General features: G+C 45.7%; 1 protein-coding gene across 3 annotated transcripts in view; it reads right to left on the reverse strand.

Annotated features, from left to right (window-relative positions):
- The window catches only part of ABTB3 (ankyrin repeat and BTB domain containing 3), a 177,319-nt gene that overhangs the window by 41,542 nt on the left and 112,916 nt on the right, over window positions 1-22,861 (reverse strand). For all 3 annotated transcript variants that reach the window (XM_059816041.1, XM_059816040.1, XM_059816039.1), the window contains 2 exons: window positions 21,235-21,439; window positions 8,648-8,800 (listed from right to left, as the gene is read on the reverse strand). In XM_059816041.1, coding sequence (XP_059672024.1) covers window positions 8,648-8,800; window positions 21,235-21,439 — 358 coding nt within the window. The remainder of the gene's footprint in view (window positions 1-8,647; window positions 8,801-21,234; window positions 21,440-22,861) is intronic.

Here is a 22,861-nt window from a genome sequence, read left to right on the forward strand (position 1 = left end):
CTGGAAGTCTGGACAGAGCTGTATTTTATCCAGCAATATACATGCATTTGCAATGCTGAATTCCTTGGGGTCAGGGATCACAGTTTTGATCTGGGTATGCACAGCCAGTAGCACAAAAGGGTCCTGTTCCTTGCCTGGGGCTCTTCTGTGAGAAGACAGACACAAACAGCAATAGCAAGAGCGGCAGACGATTTGATGTAAATTTGTGAGCACTCTTTATTCTAATGTAGTGCTTTAAAATTGATTATAATGTTTATATTAATAGGACTGCAATATAAATACTATATTGAGACAATTATTTGCATTTTCACTTTGGAGAGAGGGAAACATACGCACAAACATGTTGTTCAAAGTGATGAAGAGCACTACTTTTTAATGCAGACATAAAATATCTCCATTTACTTTAATCAGAAGCCAAATTAGGACAAGAAAATAAAAATACTCCGGATATTTATTAGTCAATATCTTAGTCTTGTCAAATGCCTGAGAATAAATTGGTTACAGATACTGGAGAATACATTAAAAAAGTGACGTGACTATCAAATCGAGACCCAAATCTATATTTCAAAACACTCTCAGTATTACAGTCCCATGTATATAGGCCATGAACCATGTTCAAAATTGAATCTGAGTTCAGATTTTGAACAAGGCCAACATATCATAGGAAAATTTGGGTACAGATTCATCTTTCATATAAATAGATAGCACAAATCTTCACTAATGAGTGGAAGCCAATATGTTACCTGTATCCTGATTTTTGTATTCAGGAATTTATACAGAGACAGAGCATATAAAACAGTGATGAACTTGCTTGCAATGGAAAAAGAACAGGAAGATTGGATCCTAAAGCTCCTAAAAATAAAAGTGTGTTCTGTCCAAAAGTGAAGGAGAATGTAAGGGCAAGCTCCTCCCCTTCAATACTTTTTTTATTACTGTTTTCTTCAAGCAGCCCGTTGGCAGGAGACATTGAGATTCACCTCAGGAAACCCGTGCTCTACCTCTTAAGTAATAAAATCTCCTTCATCCACTGGCACCATCTGCCCCAAGTGACTGCTGGATTTTGTCAAGTAGCTTGTTTGCTACCGCTCGCTGGCTTGGCATTTTTGTGTCTAATTACGGCAATAGCCACGGCTGGTTTAAAGGATTAATGAAAATTTGTGGGAAGAACAAGGACATGCAAGGAGCTAGGCAAACACCAACCGCCCCTACTTAAAAGCAGCTGTACCTAATTAAATAGCAGAATTTCTTAGCAGTTTTCTACTTTCCCTCTCCAGAAACTCAGCACCTTACCCAGTGCATTTTAAGAGAGAGTGAAGAGCAGTGGAAATATTTTTCTGCCTTCAAATCTCTATTTATTAAAGTCTATTTATATTTTCATGCTCTAGTACAAGCACAGGATTTCCATAAATAAAACATTAAATGCAACTCTTCCTCTTTCACTTTCAAGTTAGAACTATTTATGTGTGGTATAGTATTAAGATGACATGGCAAGTGGTATAGACTGCTCGGAAAGAACAAAACAGTACATCTTCCCTTTACATTGCTGTATTTTTCCCTTTCCACAGTTTTAAGAAAACTCTCTACAATGAGCCAAGGATGCTCTCATGTTAAATAAGCTTCACTCTTGAGGTCGATAATCCTATCTTCCTAGAGAGCCTTCATTAAGAGAGATGGTCCCAGACAGAAAAGCAGACTTGGGTATTCTCAGGCAAAGGCTAATTGGAAATTAGGACTGATTTTCAATTAAAGACAGGTTTTCAAAGGCACTCAGACACTGCACTTGTCCAGAGACCTTTCTGGATCGGACCTGTAAATGCAACTCAGAGCCCTGGGTGAGGCTGCAACAGGGCAGCGGCTGCAGGAGCATATGGGACTGGAGGGTTAATAAACCCAGTCCTATGCTGCAGCAAGGCTTGGATGCATCTACACTTTCAGTTTGAACTTACTCATGACCTGTTAATATCCACATATTCCTGTGTCTGTGCTGCCCTTTAGAGTGTATATTTCCTTCCGTAGTGTTTACTCCTGATTTATTTCTAGAGAGAGTCAGATGCTCCCTCAGCACCCACTTCACTCAGCTGAGTAAGGCCCTTTCTTCTAGTCTTCCTCCATGAGAACATTTTGTCAAAACTCAAATCACCCCAGCCCGTTTCTCCGTACCTGTTCCAACGTGAGTATTTTCTTGACCCAGACACGTGATTTACGATTCCACATCACTTCTTACCACTTCCATGTACAGAAGCACCAGTGTTTCCCCGCTTGTACTGGAAATACCTCTCGATACATCCTCAAATTGCATTTGCTTTTTTCATGGCTGAAGAAAAAGCCACTTTTGTGGTTCACAATCACTCTGAGATGAAGTACCGCTCTACAGTTTTTACCACCACCTTTCGAATACGCAGCTCCCAATACAGTATATATAGCATATATGCTACATATGCACTGCAGTATGTATTTTTCTAATTAATCTCCACATGTTTGCCTTCCATTTGTGGAAAACTGCATTTCATCCCACTTCTTTTGTCCCAGCCCTCAAGGTCATCCACTTTTTCCTGGATGATTTCCCAAACATCCTCTGTCAGGACAATGCCTCTCAACGTTGTGGCATCAGCAGATTTTAACTTCATGAGCACACTGCTATGATTTGTGCCAAAGCCCTTTCTGAAAACTAAAAAAGACCAATTTTTAAGAGAGAGCACTGAGATCTCTGCTTGTAACTCCACTGCAGCCAACCCAGCTCTTGCCACTTCACTTGAAGTCAGCCCCTGCTCGCTTTCCAATTCCTTTACTAACTCCAATCTTCTCTGGCTTAACTAATAGCTCCTTGCATGGACTGCATCAAATCGTTCACTCAAGGCCAAATAGATGAAATTTCATTGGGGTAGAAAATCAGTTATCTTATCAAAAAAGTTATTAGATTAGTCTGGCAAGATCTATCTTTAGAAAATCTGTGTCACATTTTATCCCATTTTTCCCTCAACAACATGTCTTTAATCAGTCTTTGCTTGAAAAAACATTCAAAGGCCTTCCACTAACAGCCTGGAATTTTCCTCAGATCGTTTTTCATCCTTTTCAAATGTTGGGCACTACTATTACTAATCCTTAGAGTTATGGTACCACTGCAGGCTTTGTTAAAAATATTTCCCTCTGACTCTCTGATTTTATGAGGCAGCTCTTTCTCATCGCTGGGATAGAGGTTATCTGGTCACCCCAATTTGAGTGCATTAAGCTGCATAATTTGCCCTCCTTTTGATTACTGTTTTTCCATTTTCATAACCTTGATGCTATTATTTATTTTTCCTTTTCCCCCAGGATTTTCTTCCCGAAAACAAAGGCAAAGTATTCACTTAAGTTTGTGGGTGATGGCCTCTGTTGGCACTGATGCACATGTCTCACAGGTGCCTCCTCAAGACCAGCACTTACAGATACCAATTTCACCTCTGCATCCCAGTAACAGAAGAGAAAAACGTGCATGTCCGTGGTCAGGAGCAGAGATAGGACCCAGACTCACAGCCAGTCAGAGAAGAAAATGGATATTTGCTGTGTTCACTACACGTGAGCTCAGCACCCACAGCGAACCCAGCCATAACTGAGAAATGCTGCTGAGGTATATGAGCAAGCAATTGGAGGGGATCAAGTTATCATGGTTCTCCACCTGTGTACAGGCACAAGACCTGTCGTATCGGCTTTTGCTCTCATCCGCTCTGCTTTCACCAGCAGCGATGCTGCCACCTACAACTAAATTTGACTGGAAAATAAGTGGGTGCTCTGACGGCACCAGAGGGGTTGGTGTGCAAACCCCACTGCCTAGCTCTGTCCTCTAGAGTCCCCCCAACAACCAGGGACTGCAAACAAGGGACTGCAATGCTTCTCATGGGCACCCTGGTGGTACCAGAGCCCAAGGGGTCTCCATGGGTTGTATGTCAATATGGGATGGGGCAAGAAGAAGACAGACCCCTGTGGGAATCCACCTGTGAGGAGCCCAACAGCAAAAATGCCATTTCCCATCGCTGCCCTTTAGGTACAGCTGCCAAAAAGGACTTCAGACCTCTTTACAGAATTGTCCTGGGCTCCTCCTGCCACAGTGCGGCACCTGCCTCCAGTGTGTGGCCATGGTGCACAGTAATGAATGTCACATGGAGCAATCTCGCTTCTCCCCTGTACAAGAGGAAGGCACAAGCCTTCTCATCTATGGATAAGAAGAAACCACTCCTCAAGACCACTAAACTCTGCTTCTCCTCCAAATCCCAGCCACGAGCTTTGCAGCCTGCTGGGCAAGGGGACAGGGGACTAATGAGCATAAGAGCACTTCTCCAGACACCCCCACGGCTGCACGGCCCAGCCTCAAGGGCAACGCTTCTGGAGGATCTTGGTGCCGTGGGGACATGTTCAGCATTCCTCTTCATTCACACGCTAGGAAGGCCCCATGACATGGGCCAGGTCAGCAATCCCGCAGGGCACTCCTTCCCCAGCCAAGCTGGGGATCAGATGTACAGCTGGGATGTTCGGGGTTCAGAAGCCAGACCACCACCCTCAGACAATGCAAGCTGGGATCTTCTGAAATGCCTCCTCCTGCATCACTGGAAGTACCAGGAGTGAAGACCCTACCCACCTGATTCCCTTCAGCAGAGCACAGAGCCCTCCTCAGGGGCAAGAGGGCTGCTTGCCAGGCCCAGAAACACCCAGGAAAAGCAGCTTTCCCAGAAAAGCCAGACAGGGGATGACTTGGCATCAAAGAGGTTGGGGGCAATGCTGAGGGTAGAAGAAATACTTCACATAACACATGGGAATTGCCCTTTTTAGAGGGGCATTGCACTCACATCTCTGAGACTGTGGATTTTTCTTCAATTTTTGCTGCTCCTAGATATCAGAACGAACATGCACACACACACATACAATCACACCCTAGACTATATCCTTCTTTTAACCTTTGACTGGCCAGAAAAGTAGCCCTTTATACAGTCAGGTGCAGAAGTGACCAAGTAACAGTCCCCCGCATGACATTACCACCTCTCTCAGGTCAGTTTGTTCCAGCATCCTTACATCCTCCAGGATTGCCATGATATATTGCAAGCAGAAATGAAGCCACTGACCCTGATAAAAAGCATGGCAGCCCTTGTTCTGAGCAATACAGGATGCTCCTCCCTTGCTCTGTTTCTCTGCCGTCAGCCTCCAGTCCCCAGATGTAGTCATCCATTAGCAATCCTCCCCAGTATGTCTAACACATCAGTTCGGGTTTTTTTAAACAAATGTCCCACAGAATGGAGGAAGGAAAGACATGCAAAGAGCTTCTTGTGTTTAGGCGGAGCAAGTGGAAAGGTACCCCTTGTAGATGCGATGATGAGGAGCAGCCAAAAGCAGGCATCTGTTTGCAGCCAGCCAGACCCAGTGCAGACTGAGAAGTGACACCACCTTACTGCAGCAGAAAGGCAGGACAACACAGTTTTTACCACCATGCCTCTTTTTGGCAACAAATTACCTCAATCCCTGATGCTTTCATTAATAAAAAGTCTAGAGCAGGAAGCAGAGCACCCACCTTCACCAGATTTATGCCAGCAGAGAGCTACTTTGCACACAGTTCTCTACTGACTACATCCAGCTGCCTCAGGTAGTTCAACAACGCCTGGGTACAGGCGAGGCTTTATTTAAATCTGGCCTCCCACTACAACAAAGAATATTGTAGACACAACTTGGGCTTCCATCTCTGCTAGCTGTTGTGCATCCAGCAGTCAATCCATCTGTGAAACCTACCTCCTTGCAAAAGGTGGAGACAACTGCTCTAAAGCTGCCACTCCTGGGGGGAAGTGAACATTTATTTATATCCCTGCTCATCTCCCAAGGCTGGGGAAAGGGAAGAAACTTTCTGGCATGGCTGCTGCTGCAAAATGAAGGGAGATTAGGAAGGAAACAGGCAGCCCCTGCCTGATCCCAGCTTCCCTCACTCCTCTACCCAGAGCAAGAGCAGCTCCTCTTTCAGGAGATGAAAACATTGCAAGAAATTAAGGCGATGGATTTTTAAAAGATCAGAAGAGGGGAGAAAGAGAGGAAGTATTAGAATGAAAGGCAGGAAGAAAGCAGCGATGATTTACAAAGCCGTATATTGGGAACCTCACTGCTGGAGTATGTGATTGCACTGGGAAGCGTCACACAAATCTGCTGGGAGACCTCCATGCTGTAATTCAGATAAGAAACTGAACATTTGTTTTTTATCCAAACTGATCCTGAACTTCACAGCCTTTGAGATCCTGCCAATCTCTCTCTCTCCCCCTCTCCCCGTACGCGTGTTTTTCCAGCGTGGAAGCTGATTTTGCTGTATGCATTTGCAATGACAAGTCGTGAATCAACACCATGGAATGATGCAATTATCACATGGGACCATGGGAACTTTTGGGTTCAGGTCTCTATATTTTAGGGACTAAAGAAGACTGCTAAGAAAGCTTAGAAATTGAACGAGTTTCAAGGTTCTACTTATTAAGCCATTTCTACAAAAGTCACAAAATATACCAAGCTAACTGCATTTAAAATCCTCCAGCTGTCATCCGTCACACAGCTTATTTGAAAAGCCATCCCCTGCAAAGTTGTCGCGCTTTTCGCCCCCTCCCAGTGTTTGCATTTATGGAATTGATGCTTGCTGAGGACTTGATAGTTGGAAACGCTCCCTCCCTAATGGGGAAGCATGAAAGGCTGGCACTTGGCTTAGTGGAAAATGAGAAGTGCTGAGGGTCTGCACTGAATACAAATAAAAAATTACAAGCTGCAAGGTTTCAAATTAACATCCTGATGCTTCACATGATTCTTCAGAAAAGCTTGGTCCTTCCTTTGATCTCAGGATTACAGGCAGCCGGGACCTGATTCGCAGCTATGCAAAGAACCTGCTGCACTATGCTGGCAGTAGGCACAGACCTTAAAATAAAACCCAAAGTACACGGACATTCTGCCAGCACAGTAGCATAAGATCTTCATTTTGGGACATCGGGGGTGAATCGGGCCCCTGCAATCAAATAAGGGCACGTCGCAAAGTCTGGTCTCTCTAAAATCCAGAATTTGTCTCAGGAATGATTTCTCTTTTCATTCCCACCTGATTAATCCCAGGCTGTGCTCTTCAGGCTCGTTCTCCCTTGCAAGATGAGCAGGACAACAGCTACCACATATATTCTTTATGAAATGAATTCTTGATGGCAACTTTAAACTGAATGCTGATTTGTTCCTCATAATTAATAAATTCTTATGCAGCATAATACAACTCACCCCAACTTCAAATTATTTTGCAATTCCTGGAAAATTGTCTAACAGTTGATGGCATATACACATTGACAAAATATAACTTTAAGGATGGTATAGTGTGGGGTTTTTAATCCACAAATATTTAACTGTATCTACCTTCACTTTTAAGACAGAGAATGTAGAGCAGAAACATTATTACCTTATTTGCAATCCTACCTAAATACTGGTATAGGTATTAAATTAATTGTGCCTTTTCAAAACCAAGCGCTAGGTCTTCAGAAAGTGCATAGTACCTGTAAGTCCTGACATTTCAGTAGGGACACAGAACGCTACACTTCTGGAAACGAGGGCCAAGATGGTCACACCAAAGGGAAGCAATTACAGCCAAGATTTGAAATCTGAAACGCTCAAGATTTCGCTTTCGAAATTCAGCATATTTCTTCAATTAAATATTGAATAGCTGCGACTATAAAAAGCCTATGCAGTAAAGTATCATACTCTCTGGTAAAAGAGCATGTCAAGGCCAGAGTCAACAGAAGGCAGCTGCTCTGATGCAGGTTGTCACAGCTAATCACATAGATCATCCCTCTGCTTTCTGTGTTGCAGGAAAGAATGCATCTACTGCTGTATTAAGAGGCAAACTGCTGTAAATTGGGTTTTAGGTACAAATTTGTGTAGCAACAGCAGTGAGTAATTTCTACTTTGGCATATTCAGAATGCCTTTTCATACAAAAATCAAAACCAAATATATTCTTGACTCCAGAACAGCCTTAGATCATGCTTTTATACATGGACATAATAATAAGGCAAAACAGACACTAGAAACATAACCTGGCAATAAATACTTTAAGATTTCATTAGAAAACCAAAAGGTCACATCTCATACACAAAAAAGTCAAATTATCTAGGCTGACATTTACAACTAATTTGAACCAACATTAGCATGAAAAACACAATTTTACTGCAAGAGGTAGTCTTACCTATAAGTTTAAATGTGCCCTTTAAGCATTAATGCTGAAAACAAAGCACTGAAAAATATCTGCAGCCCTGCCAATTACATCTCAGTATTTTATAGCAAAGCAACGTGAAGCAGACAATTAGCGGAAGATTTCAGCCCCTTATTAGCAAGCAGAACCTAAAAGTAAGAGAAAAAAAACCACCACCATATGAGCTCTGATGAGCGGATAACAGGCTCGATCCAGCTGTGAGATATTCAGGCACCCATTACCATGCAACCGGCTTATCCATGGATGTGAGCAAATATCAGGAGCCGATTTTGCAACGCACACAGCGATGAGCCCGAGCATCCATACACCTCTCAAGGCAATAACAGAGCCCTCTGCCTGCCTGCTCGCTCACCGTCACTAGGAGAGAGAGAGAGACACGTTTTGCACAAAGCAGCCGATTTCTTTTGTGGACTTACTTTAACTGTCGAGGTTCGCAGTCAACTCCCGGCAGTAAGAGCCTCGCTGCCTGCCGTACGTCATCGCTGTCCACCGAGAAACTGCGACGGTGCCCTGCGTGAGCCACGGCAACCCGTATCCACTCCATCAGGGGTGGCAGCACAATGAACGGCCTGGGAAAGCACACAGACATGAATGTTACAGTACAATAGCATCAAAATAACAGGGGTGGGGGGAGAGAGAGAGCGCGTGCACGTGCAGGGGGGTGCATGTGTGTGCATGTGTATATATGTGTGAGAATATATATATACAGAGAGAGAAAAGGAAACAAGCAAAACAAAAGCATGGGAGAGCAAACCAGCTTAGCAAATTTCAACCAGGTCTAAGTCAAGATGTCTTGCTGTGTCTCCAGAGCAGAATTATTTGAAGAGCGAAATTTAGGAGCCACTCTCATTTATGGGGCTCCTGCGAGGTCAGTGCACCCACCTGGCAAGCCCTCCCCCTGCCCCCAGCTTCGCACAGTGTATCCCGAAAAAAGGGCAGGAGCTTAGCAGAGGACCACATCCTGCTCTGGCTGATGCACTGAGCTGGGTACGCTCCCCAGCCACTTTGCAAAAGGGACAGGAGAACGAACCAGGGCAGAGAGAGGGGATGCCCCCACCCCAGGATGCCAGGGATGGATGGAGAGGTGATGCGTGAGAAAGTCTCCAGCACCTCCTGCCTACGCAATATGCACCTCATGCTCAGTGCTGAAAGTGGGGACCTTTGCAGCTGATGCCGCTGTATTATTGAGGTTATCTGTGAGCAGTGTCAGAAACCAGACTGTTTCATTTCACTTTTAGCGGTATCAAACCACTACACCTTTGGGTACCAGCTCTTCAGCCACTTGAGAAAAAATACACAAAACCGCCCCACAAAGTGGATGGTGGGACTCTGGGCCACAGCCCCCACTTCAGCAAAGCACTGACACTATCAGAGACATGGTCCTTCACTCCACAAGACCTGGACAGCCCCATATCCTAGTGAGAGCTGCCCAAGCCTTAGATGAAGGACACAGCATACAGTTTGCCCCATCTACACTAAAAATTATTTGGGGACCAAGAGAAAAATGCCAAACCTTAAATGAGAACCATAGCTTCAACTCCTAGTTTAGAGATAAAAACAGTAAAATATCTGCAGCTGAACATCTTGGAAGGTCGCTGCCTGTTAGGTCAAGGTGGACAAAATCCCCGGAGCAATGCAGGCTGCAGCAACTGCCCTCCCATCACCAGTAAGTTTTCATGCCCGCTTCATCTCCTAGCTAGGGTGTCCAAAATGGGTGTCTCTTCCACGGCTGTACACAGGAGACAGAGTTTGTGTGGGGAAGGGATGAGGAAGGGTAGAAAAAAATTCCTCCTTATAAAAATATACTATAAAATTCTAAAAATTGTAAAATCATTAAAAAATCATAAATCTGTCCAAGAGCTACTTGAAAACTATACTGAACGCCCTGTGTTTAGTCAGGACCACTAAAAACTATTTAGACACAATGAAACTGTTTTATCCACACAGTGAAGCAGATACCATGGCTAAGGGATGTTAACAGAGATTGCGATAATAATTAAAAAAAAAAAAAAAAAAAGAAGAGATGAAACTTGTAAATGACTACTGTCCTCAAGGAATGTCTGTAATTAACCGGTTCTTACCTTCTTCTGAACCTTTTTCTTTTGTCTCATTTCCTATGTGGCTCCCTTTCCCCTCCTCTTTAACTATATATTCCCATATTCCCTCTGTTTATTAGCTCAGTATATCATCCTAATACTGGAAATGTTCCTTTTAGTGCTGCATCACCCCCTACTTTTTGCTCCATTCACTTCTCCTGCTCCTTTTCATTTGATATTGCTTTCCCTTACTTGCCTTCCTTTATGTGGTCCCTTTTCTTGGAGGGAGAAAAAAAAAACAAAAAAAGGTGGAAGTCTAGATTAGATGCCCAGTAGGCAAATACTTTACATTTTAAATATATAACTTCACCCTGAAAGGATCTACCCTGAGAAAAATTATTTAAGAGTATGTTGATTCTAGAATATCCTTTTCCTATTTATAGCTCTTTATGCCATTTATTTCTCTTTTGAAGACTTGACTTTACATAGCTCTGATATTAATATTCTTAAGGAAGGATAATGTATTTCAAAAGCGCCAGAGGACAGAGAAGCCCTGAGGCCACTAACTTTCCCTAGGACACCGGGTTCCCAAATCTTATGGGCGCTTAAATGAACAACTTCCTTTTCAAATACGACATCTTTGGCTGTCTTGCCACTTTCATCATCACTCTATTCAAACACATCGCTGTCACCTCAAGACCTGGCTGCATTTGTTTCCACGGCTTTTTGCTTTCCACAGAGCTGCCACAGCCACATAAGGAAGCAAATAAAGACAGAACGTCTTCACCCACAGCTCCCGCAAAATTATTTACATAACACAGCACATTTATCATGACGGTGGCAGCGGTCAGAGGAGGGAGATGGGAGAAGCAGGGGTGTATCTGCTCCTGGAAGGTGACCTGGGAAGCAGGTCACTTGCTCTACATGTCCTGAGAGCAGAAGGTACCCTCTCTCATGGCGTTAAGTAGCTGGGGACAAGTGATCAGTGGGAGTTGTTTTCATCACTTGCTGAGCAAACAGCAGAAAGGGAGCTGCAAATCACACTGGAAGTGTAAAAATGCACATAGTTACCCAGAAAACTTGGTGCCAGCAAAACAATTAAAGGGAAACTCAATTCTAGGTTATGGCTTGCATGAGTGAACGTGGTCTGGATCACAGAAATGAAAATAGGTTTGCACAGAGCCTACCTATAACATCTGCTGGGCGAACAGAAGAGCAGAGGGCCATGCCTGAACAGGGGACTTGGGGGTTCACACTTTCTTCTCCTCTCTCATGCAGGTCAGACACTCACCCAGCAGAAGATCTGCCCCACCACAGTAAGGAGCATAGCAAATAAAATTATTTACAGGAACTGTGATAATTGCACTATAAAATTCCATTTTTTTTCTTTCCTGGTCTTACAAACTTCAACAGAGAAACAGAAATGAACGTGGCTATTTGGTGCAATAAATCCTGAAAGGGAAGAGGATCGGTGCTCGGCAGAAATGGGGGGATTTTCTCTAAAGGCCAATTTCAGTCCATACATAAGGACATGGAGTTCACTCAGAATATATTACATTCTTTTTTCCAAGGCAAAAAAAAAAAAATCCCGTCACCGCATATCTGAGCATGTTAGGGAATTTGTATTTTGAGAAGAGAACCAAATATGGTTGAGTGCAATAGGTTAAAAATACCCTTCAAGAGTCTATGCACCATGTGAAGGGGATTTTTTTTTTTTTGTGTTAATGCTGTTTGCGTGCCCAAGGAGAAAGAGGAACATAAAGTTATAGGGAGGTGACAACCCACAAGACAATGTGACATCAGCAAGACATATTTCACTTTTCAAACGACACTGTGCAAAAACACGTTAGGCGAATGCATCACATCACTGGCATATACGTTGATTTATCTTTGTTGTACAAAGGCAGATAACAACCAGGAGAGTTCGGTACTTTTGTGTTCCAGAGCGGACACATAGCAGATAAGTCACCTAGTTATACATTTTGGAAGTGCACGCCTTAACTAAACTAATCTGACCACGGTAGGAACGTGCTGGGCTTGACTCTGCCTGAACAACGTGGAAAGTCAGGAGCAACTCAGTTGCTGCAGAAGCACCTTACAGGGGTGCGGGTCAGCAAGCACTCTGATCTCCTCCTCCAGCCCATCTTTGTACCTGTGTTTAACTTTAAACACACGCTGCCATCCTTTTTAACTCACTGCAGTTCAAAGCTAAGCATGAGCTTAAGCAACGTCCCAAATAAAGGATGGATTTCAGCACAGGCTTGTATTTTCCTGATCTGTCATCTAAGGGGAAAAACGTGCCAGATGGGGATGCAGGAAGAGGTCTCTGCACAGAGCTATCACCATCCCACGCGAAAGAGCTGGGAAAGGGATGGGGGAGGCCAACAAAAAGCAGACCCCAGAGGGCTGGACCCTTCTGGGCACTGTCTCCCCGGTCCTTGGCAAGGGGACAGCCGTCTCCTCTTGGAGCATGCCCTCCCTCCCCAGGTCCCTGCTTAAACAGAAAAGGGAATTATCAGAGCCCCACAAACCCTCACATTGCCAGTTCCTCCCTCCACGCAGCATCCCTCCGCATTCCCTCCTGCTGCCCCATGCCCCTCGCACAGCTATTTCAGGATGGCTTGGGAATCCATGAACTCCTGTGCCTTGCAGACATCTCCAGGCAATACCCAGCTGGCACCCCCCTACAAGGGACAACCGCTTGCCTTCCTCTCCCATCCCAGATATCACACAGAGTCCTTCTCCGCATTGTCGTCAGACGTGGCGGCTCCCCGCCGGCACCTGCCCACGCCTCTCCCGGCACGCTCCCCTCCGGAGCAGGGCCAATGACCCCTCCGCACCCAACTGGACCTCAAACCTACCTTGGTTTTTGTGGGGTTGATACCTCTGGAGCACTTCAAATTACAGAATGGCTCATCAGGAAAGCAAATGTTATTGTAGGGGCCTAAATGTAAGGCATAACCTGCTCCAGTCGCACCGCCTTTTGCCCAAAACCCACACTCCTTCCAAGACATGTGCAGCAGTCCTGGGCTGCCCACCATTTCCCTCCATGGCTTGCTGGCACACAGAGGTATTAAAAGTCCCGTCATGCATATGCTCAGGCTTTTTCATTATTATCATCATCATTATTATTACCAGTATTATTATTACTATTAGTATTATTATTATCAGTAGCAGCATACATGTATATAAACAGGAGGTATCATCGGATGGAAGATCATGAGAAATGTGCAGCGTAAAATGCAATAGGATGCTGCATTATTTTTGCGTGGGTCTGCGAGGAGACCGACGAAGCTCCTTTCTGGACGTCGCCTGTTGCGACGCCAGAGTTGCAAAGCCCTAGGGCCAGCACTCCTACAAATTCAAGCTCCCCATAACCCCTGGCCATGGTTTTTCTCTGTCCCTACCACATTTTCAGGGTACAGACTCCCTGCTGCCCACTGACCATGACTTCATGGTCCACCTTGCTGCCCAGTCCTTCAAGAGCAGGGCCGCCACACACATGCACCATCTTTTTCTTGGTTTCCCAGCAGGTTAAGCAGTTCTTCCTCTCCCCGGTCGCTCTCTCTCCCTTGCAGAGAGCATTCCACCTTTTTGGATGGACCCCCCTGCCAGGAAAGTGGTGCCCTGTCTCACTCTCTCCTCCCAGTTCCCACTATGGGGGTGACTTCTCCTGAGCTCCCCTCTGGCAGGTGACTCCCTAACAATTTTTGCCAGGCAATGAGAGTCCCGAAGGAGGGACTATTGCCTGTCACCTCCTCTGGTGTGCAGACGTAAACCGCCTTCCTGATGGCATGCTCATCAGCTCTGAATGCTCCTCATCCAGGCTCAGTTCTCTTCCACCACTGTGGCTCACGAACCCTGGACAGGCCACCAGCCCCTCACTCACAGCTGAGCCTGCAGTGTGCTCCAGGTCCAGGAGCTCATCAAGTGCGTACAAGAGATTTCCCCAAATAATCACAGCGCTCAAAGGAAAATAAAAAGATTGCTTCAAGTGCAGCACAGCAGCCTCTCTATTTCCAGAGGCACTTCACACTGCTCTTCTTCAGACGCTGACCCCTTGGCCCCACCACACGCACACACTCACTGTATGTATTAAAATAAACCGCTATGGAGAGAATTGGCTTGGTGGTCTGCATCACAATGGGAACGGAGAAATTCCTGAGGGCTAATCCTATTTGGATGTGAATTCCTACAGCCGCCTCATGCTGTCCCTCCCTCAGTTTCACCAGCTGTGAAGTGTACACAGCTGTATAGACCTGACCTCGCTTTGACTTAAAACACCTTCTGTATGGTTCAATTATTGCAATTGCTTTGGATGATTTCTGTTTGCAGGATCTTCTAGGTACTAAGGAGGATGCTGTTGTACTAGGTGTTGAATTCTTCACTCACACCAGCCAAGGAGTGCTGACTGCAAACCTGTGTGGCAATGGCAGGCAAAGTGCTCCACGCAGGTCACTGCTGTTTTACCGATTGCTTTTGCAATTTTAGAGTTAACAGCGCTTCTGAGAAGCAGAAGGCTGTACTTTTGCAAGGAAAAGCCTATCTAGACAAAGGTAGGGAGATGGTTCTGCTTGCAGATATGAGTCAGCAACTTTAACATTATGAAAAGGTCTTTTCATTTGTTTGGTTTTATGTTTATGTTTTCATGGGTGTTTTTTAAAGAAAATCCCAGCATACAAACTGAAAAGCATTCTCTGTTCTGACAGTTTTCATTTAGAACGTATGACGAAACCATATATGCAACGCTAGTCTGTTTTTAGCGTTATCGGAGGATAGAAAAGCATTTTTTTTCCCAACATTTAGCATACATTTCAGATGGGTTTCAAGGCTGCAAAACTCATATTTTATATTTACACCATAACCTACTTGTCTTCAGAGCAAGGAAATACTTTCTGATGCCTTCAGAAGGCTGCCAGCCCCACTCCTGCCCAGGGACCCAGCAGTGCCAAGTGATGCACCATGCGAGTCCACACAGCTGTCCCACGCTAGGCAGCTCCTCCACCACCCCAGAAGCCCAGCTAAGAGTGACCCAAGTAACCAGCCTCTGAAAAAGCCAATTCCGTATTTTGTTCAGGCTGAAGAATCAATTCTCCTTGCTCTCACACAAGCCTCAGTGAGAGCTACCTAGGTGGAGTGAAAAGGTTTACCCTTATGCTTTCCATACCAAGACATTGGTGCTCCAGAGTCCGCACAAGGGTATCTGTAAGTCACAGTTTTTGAACTTGCATCCAGTGTTCAAATGCGCCATCCCCGTTGCCTCTCCTGCGTTAAAAACATCAATGGCCGAGACTTGAAATGCAACCGAGTCAAAGTGATGACTCGGCCAGCAACCGTAACGGAGAAATATTTCACAGGCAGTTTTGACATCAGATTTGACACGACTGGCTGTCACATAAATCCCTATAGAGATGCCAGCGTTGAGAGTGTGGTGCAGAACGGCCCAGGTAATGCGCTGTTCTCAGAGTGCTGCACACAATTTTCTCTATTCAAAAAAATCCTATAGCCATCCCACAGACAGCGTAAGTCTAGCTTGATAAATTAGGTGTAGAATACGGCCCCAGCCCAGCAAGGATATACCATCTGACAGCTGAGCTATGAATACTGCCTGAACTATTTCTTGTAACATGTGCAATCTCACACACTGCAGACAGCTGCCAATACCATTTCTGAAGGGATTTTTAAAAAGTAGGAAGTTTGTTATTTAGGATGCAAATCTAGAGGATTTATGTAAGGATGGATTTGGGATTTCTTTTCAGTGGTTCCATCAAATCAGCCCTGGTGCTAACTTTGCATTTAGCAAGGCCACGGTTTTACCATGTGAAGTTTTCAATTAAATAGTAGATAAAAATATATAGGCTTATATGGGGCTATGCCATACTGGCACATCAAGCATGTGTAATCCCTTCCTCAGCTATACGTTGCAAGGTTCATTCAGTTTCATAGCAGGACTTCCACATTCCCAGTGCTAGCGCTTTACCTGTTCTTCATCAGCATTCCCCATCATTCCCTTCACACTCTGATGGCCTTGGCTGCAGACTGCCCTACCCGTGGAGTTTGTACCACATAATTTAAATCAGGGACACATTTCCCTAGTTATCTTCTTACTGAAATTGTTCTACAGCTATAATCTGTACTACAGACATGGCTGTATGTTCTGGTTTCAGCTGGGATGGAGTTAATTTTCTTCCTAGTAACAGCTATAGTACTGTGTTTTGGATTTAGGATGAGAATAATGTTGATAACACACTGATGTTTTAGTCGTTGCTGAGCAGTGCTTACTCTAAGTCAAGGACTTTTCAGCCTCTCACACTGCCCTGCCAGGTGCACAAGAAGCTGGGAGGAGACACCGCCAGGACAGGTGACTCAAACTGGCCAAAGGAATATTCTATACCATATGATATCATGCTGAACAAAAATGGGGCGGGGGGGGGGGGGGCATGGCTGTTGCTTGGGAACGGGCTGGGCATCAGTCAGCGGGTGGTGAGCAATTGCATTGTGCATCACTTGTTCTGTATACTCCTTTATCATTATTATTTTCTTTTTTTTTTTTCTGTCCTACTAAACTGTTTTTATCTCAACCCATGAGTTTTACTTTTTCTCTGATTCTCTCCCCCACCCCACTCGGGGGGGGGGGAGTGAGCGAGCGGCTGTGTGGTGCTTAATTGCCGGCTGGGGTTAAACCACGACACTGTACCAGTTACGAAGGTGCTCTGAAAGAGTTCGAGTTATTTTACAGCAGTGGAACGCTCCTCTCATTAAGGGGGCTGTATCACATTAATTAGCCCGGTACACTAATAACTATTCACAGCATGAAACAAAATTCAGATGATGACCCAAACCCTTCCCATTAATCAAGAACGACTACAGGCTGCAATTTGCACGTGTGTGCACGTGCAGAGGACACGTATATTTTTGTGTGCGTGTCCACATGCGCGTGCAAGGCAGGCAGAAAAATGAAAAGCAAGCAAGAGCCCATGGGAGTTTCCTAAGGGATAGCTCCACATACAGGGAAAAGCAGTGAAGGAAAGTGAAAAGAAGGTTAAAACCAGGCATGTATCCATCAACTCAATTGAGACTCGAGGGGAAAAGCTAAAGGCTGCTGGGCGGTACAGGGAGTTAATGCTCCTCCAAGGCGGAGCGGCAGAGGAAGTGCTGGAGAAGGAACTTTGCTGTCTGTGAGCAGAATTAATGGGTGGTTCTGGACCGGCTGAGCTGCTGAGCCGCAGCTTCTCAATGAGTTGTTAATGGGGAACATGGAGAGTTAGGAAGTAATGAGGACTTTGTCAATACAGCTGTGGATAAAAGTGGTTAAGGAACCACTTACGGAAAAAACCATCAAAAACAAATCTGCAACTACAGATGCTGCGCTTTCCGGTGCTTAAGAAATTACTTGCAATAATTTTGGAAGTGTTATAGAGGCTGAGAAGCAAAACACAACCATGGGACAGATCCTTTTATTAAACCAAAAGCAGCAAGCAAGAAAGAAATCTTGGCAACAGTGGCCTCATCTACAATTCCTTCCCTTTTTTTAATTCCCAGGAAAGCAAAAGAACAAACAAACCTAAATAATCCACAGCCATGTGCAGGTGGAGGCACCGGAGGAGCACTGCTTTCACAGGGAACCCCCAGCACAAGACAAATGTCTCCATCACGTCCTGGCTGGGTGCATTAGGGAATGGGGACCCCACAAACAGATTCACCCCACCCTCTCCCTGTACCTCCATGCCTGCCAAAATAGCTGTCTGCATCCCCACAAACAGGTCCAAACCCCCTCCTGTACCTCAACACCTGCCAAAATAGCCATCTACATGGTACGTGGGGCCATTAGGTAACTTGCCCCAGCAGGGCTGGCTTGTGTTGGTGCCAACAACACAGCCAAAAAAAATCAGAGGGTTTCTTCCAAAGTGGCCAGATTGAAAGAGGAATATGAATTTCGGGTGGGAGGGTGTCACACATCCATCTTATAATTGGGTTTGTTGACATTTAAGAATTGGGGAATCTTTTCCAGGTTTTCTGAGCAATCCTGGCCACTTTCCACCCCCCCACCCCCCCCCCAAACTTCTCTGTATAATAATTTTTCCCTTTTATTTTATGTAAAGACAAACACTATTAAAAACACACCACATTCTTATTTCTCTCCCTCCATGAAGAACAAACACAGAGAAACGCTCCCTAGAAACGAAGCGCCGGATTTATTCAAAGGTAAACGTCCCGTTTTACACATCCCCCAAGACTTTGAGGGAGGTACTGCTTTCTGTGCTGGAAAGTGGTAAACCAGGCAGGACCGCCACCGTACTGGCTTCCCTCCCATATCCAGCCTCCACAGAAGGACATGCAGAGCCTCTGCAGATCCCTAACTCAACCCGGTTCAGAGCTGAAATCCAGGTGGGCTGGACATGGGTGGAAGGACAGGAGCAGCTCTCACAGAGCCATCAAGCCCTGCAAGCGCTGGGGGAGCTCTCTGGCTGCATCCTGCAACCCCCTCCACCCTGGGCACGCACGCTCAGGGGAGGAGGGGAACAAAACAGGAGCCAAGTTGGCTTCACATGAGCCAAGGACAACCCCCGCTTCATGGAAATACTGCCTACAGCCAGATCCACACAGTCCTGGCTTCTCTGCGCCAGCGGGGATACAGAGAGGCCAAGGAAAGTCACCTGGACCTCCCTGCTTCCTTCTGCACTTCTTCCAACATAAAAGCAATTGTCACAGCCGGAGAGGAAGAGAGGGAATATGGCACAAAGCTTGCAAGTATTCTGCGTATAAAAATATCGTATTTAACAAACCCATGTCCTCGCAACACACAAAAACCCATCACGGAAACAGAAACCACTAGAAATAAGTCATGGACCACAAAGCATGTTTGCATGTAAAAAAAGGATGGGTAGGAAGGCTCCTCAAAGCACTAAGGAGTAGTCAGCTTCACCGGTCTCCCTTCTGAGCACAGCACAGGATGGTTGCATCCAGCTGGTGCAGCTCCAGAGCACAACCCCATGGAAATATCCGGGCTCATGCTTAACCCTGCATCGCTCCCACTCCAGCGCTAAGTACTAACGCGTGTTTGATTAGGCAACAGGAGGAGTATCTGCTCCTTCCAAAAGTGACCACAAGCTCTTGGCAATAACACCGAGTACTTGCTCTGGCCCTAATTGCACACCACAGTTGTTAAACTGGCCTGCCAAAGGAAGATGTCTTGCCAGATGGAGCATTCAAAATAAAGCAAAGAAGAACAATCGCTTCAAATCAGCAGCATTTCAAGCGCTTTAATGAAGAGAACATGTATTAAGGTGACCTCAGAGAAAGGAAAACCTGTTAAAGCAAATGCTAAAAGTGATTTTTCAAATATTCCTGCCCTTCTCACTTTCCACAGGGAAGTCTGCAGAAATCTTATAAAAACAGAGCCTCAGCATTATTCACCTTTATATTCCCTGTGGTTCCAGTGGCATTACTCCCACAGATGGGAACTACAGATCAGGTGAGGGTATTTTCTAATTTTGGTGATTTTTTGTGCATACTAACCACTCTCGGACATGAGTTAGGCCTTCCGTAATAACAAGGCTGGATGACAAATCATGAAATGAAAAATAATTCAGAAAAACGAGAAAATTCTGGATTCTTGTAATTTCCCTTCTGTTTTTTTTCATACTTTGGAAACAATAGAGCAAAAAGTGACAAACATGCTCACAGAGCGACCCAAACTTGAAAAGAAACAAAATGCCATCCAAAGGCAAGAGGCAAAATTCCCAGTAACATCACTAATGCCAGAGTTTCATCTCGTATGCTTTTCTGTGAAACGATATGAAAGTATTTCAATGAAGATATCCTATTGTATACCATTTATGATTACACATATGATTAGATTCTCAAATGCTGCTTTTGAGATGCAGACCTCATACTGAAACAATAACCAAGCTCCGTATGTGTGGCTCTCAGGGCATACGTGCAGAACAGAGTTTGGCTCACACATACCATACGATACATACATCAGGTTGTAAATGTGGAGCCCAGCTTGAAAAACCAGCTTGCATTCACACCACCATGATACCCATCCTAAAAATGAATACCCAGCGCTTACCAAGCACCAGCCGGCTCCTCTCGTCTCTGTATTGGGGAAGCCTGGTTTAGGGCTGGTGAAAAGCATGGCAGGGAAATAACACAGTGTGCCTCAGCACACAAGGGGAGGCTTGTGTTACTAGAGGGTTTGCTGGGCTTTTGACAGGAGACGGCTTTATTTTCTTGACCAGCAAGCTGTCCTGGTTCCTTTCTGCAGCACCCAGGTGCAGAGCTGCCCTGTGCTGGGCACCCTGCCTGCCTGCCAGCATTTGGTAACCCCATCACACCGTCTTCAGTGGTGTGTCCTTCTCACCTTGCAGCAGACCCTAAGTCAGGATGGGGCCTCAGGCATGCCTCCCCGGCCCTGGCCACCCCCAGAACAGGGACAACAGCAGCACAGCCGGAGCCTGCCACGTCCCTGGCCGGGGCAGCCCCAAGGTTACTCCTGCGCCCGGGTACTCAGCACGGCTGGATCCCAGCATCTTTAACGACCTCTCCTTTCTACACACTACTCTATTCATCTTCCACTTCCCCAATTGCAGCTGTTGAGCCCTATTAACGCATAGAAAAAACACATTTAAACCCGAACCTGCTAGGCCAGAAATAGAAGTTCTCATTTGCTTTTCCAAAACACAGAATAGCTGAGCAACACGAAAGGAAAAGGAAATCTCTCCCGAGTGCACATCTGGAACCAATTTGCTGTATGTAGCCACTGGGTGTCACTTTTGATATATATTGGGTCAGCCACGCAGTGCTTCGGTGAGAGAAACGGATTTCAAAGAGGTGATCCTAAACCAAACCAGACTGCTCCACAGCCTCTCACACATAAGCTGTTATTAGCAATTAGCCAGCCAGGCTGATTTATTAGTGAAATGTCTTTGCTACGACATTAAGCACCGTGCAGTGGCTCTTACCTCTCGGTCTGCAGCGTGACTTTTGACGGCTCCACATTCGGGTTTTCCCACTCCATCTGCGGACAGTGCATAAAGTAGCAGAGGGTGTACAGAGCCTCCGGCTCCCAGTAGAGCGATCCCTGCTTCTGGTGCATCGGTGTCCCGTTCCCGTGCTGCTTGGCGTTGAGGGGCTGGAGGTGGTGCATCGCTCGAGACACCAAGTCGCCTGGAAAAAAGCAAAAGCTGGGTGAATACCAGGCTTTTCAGCTGCCTCTCCCCAACGTTTTCAAATGAAAAGGCATGCCAGGTTGGTTTTCCCTTCCGTTTAACCTCACATATGCAAACAGTAAAGGGTAGGACAGGATCCTGTGCGCTGCTCATTGCCAAGTCGGACTTTGCCTGCCGGTTTACGCAGCTTGGCATGACATACCTGGGCTGCAGACAAGCCCCTGAAGGCCTGGGGGAGGTGGGTTTCTGCATATACAGTGTGCCTGCAGTGTCAGGCTAGCCCATCGCCCATCTCAGCACCTCCAGAAGAGCCAGTATGCCGGGGCTGGGGTCACAGCTACCTACAGGCAGTCCTTGGAAGCTGCCAAAACCCCATAGTCCCAAAAACGACCAGTGGGGACGATGCAGAGTGGCACCAAAAAGCCGCGCGCTCCTGGGTAGAGAGCGGCAGGGAAACACAGCCCCTTGCAACGAGGAAGGAGGCAGTCAGATAACGCACAGACAACTGCGGGAGTGTGCCAAGGGACACGCGGGTGAAGAAAATAGGGGGGAAAAATTGCTAAGAGACAGTATCAGAAATGTGCAACCAGAATTACAATTTGTAGGCCCAGGCTGGGCCTGGAAACTTCATGTTAGCAGATGTGAAGTTTCTCACCCAGCCCCTCAGGTTTCCAGGGCACAGAAAATGGCTCCCCTGCACCAACGTGGTTCTGGGCGCTTCCTTGCAGGGCGGGTAGGGGAAACCAGCCGCAATATGCGGACTGGGATCAGCAAAACCAGCAAGCAAGATTAACAGGCAAATATACGGGCAAGCAGCAGTGAGTCTCTTAGCACAGTACTGATTGTAACTGATTAACTAAAGCATCTCCCTCCCAGGCAGTGAATTTTACATTTGTTGACTAGTGACCACTCTTATCAAAGACAGGGAAATAACTGTGGTTATAAACTGCCTGTTTTCACATGTTCAAATCACTGCAAGAGTGCTTTGGGGGGAAATAATGATCTCGGATCAAATCAGATGGTTTGTTTTAAAGGAAAATCTGAGCAAGAGCCCTTTGGGTCATTCTTAAGCTATACAAAACCAAGTGATAAGAAAAGAGGACATAATTTTCCAGCGTTAAGACGTCGTCACGCGCTTTGTCTTATTTGTTTTTCCCAAGCAAGCACTGAAACTTCGAAGGAAATGTGAGAAATCTACACCAAGGTAGGAACATAAAACCAAAGCGGGGGGGAGCAGTAAGGCTGAATAATGAACTCCTGGGCAAACTTAAAGGATAACCATTTTGACTCTCTGCAAGGCAGAGTACAGGGCTTTTTGCAAAGTCCCACCCCTGTGAACACATCACATCACCTCTCTCCACCTGACTTGCACAGAAAATGATGCTGCTGCTGCAATAATGTGCACCAGGGAGAATAGAAA

This window comes from Gavia stellata, chromosome 4, assembly GCF_030936135.1.
Source record: "Gavia stellata isolate bGavSte3 chromosome 4, bGavSte3.hap2, whole genome shotgun sequence".
In the NCBI taxonomy this organism is placed as follows: domain Eukaryota; kingdom Metazoa; phylum Chordata; class Aves; order Gaviiformes; family Gaviidae; genus Gavia; species Gavia stellata.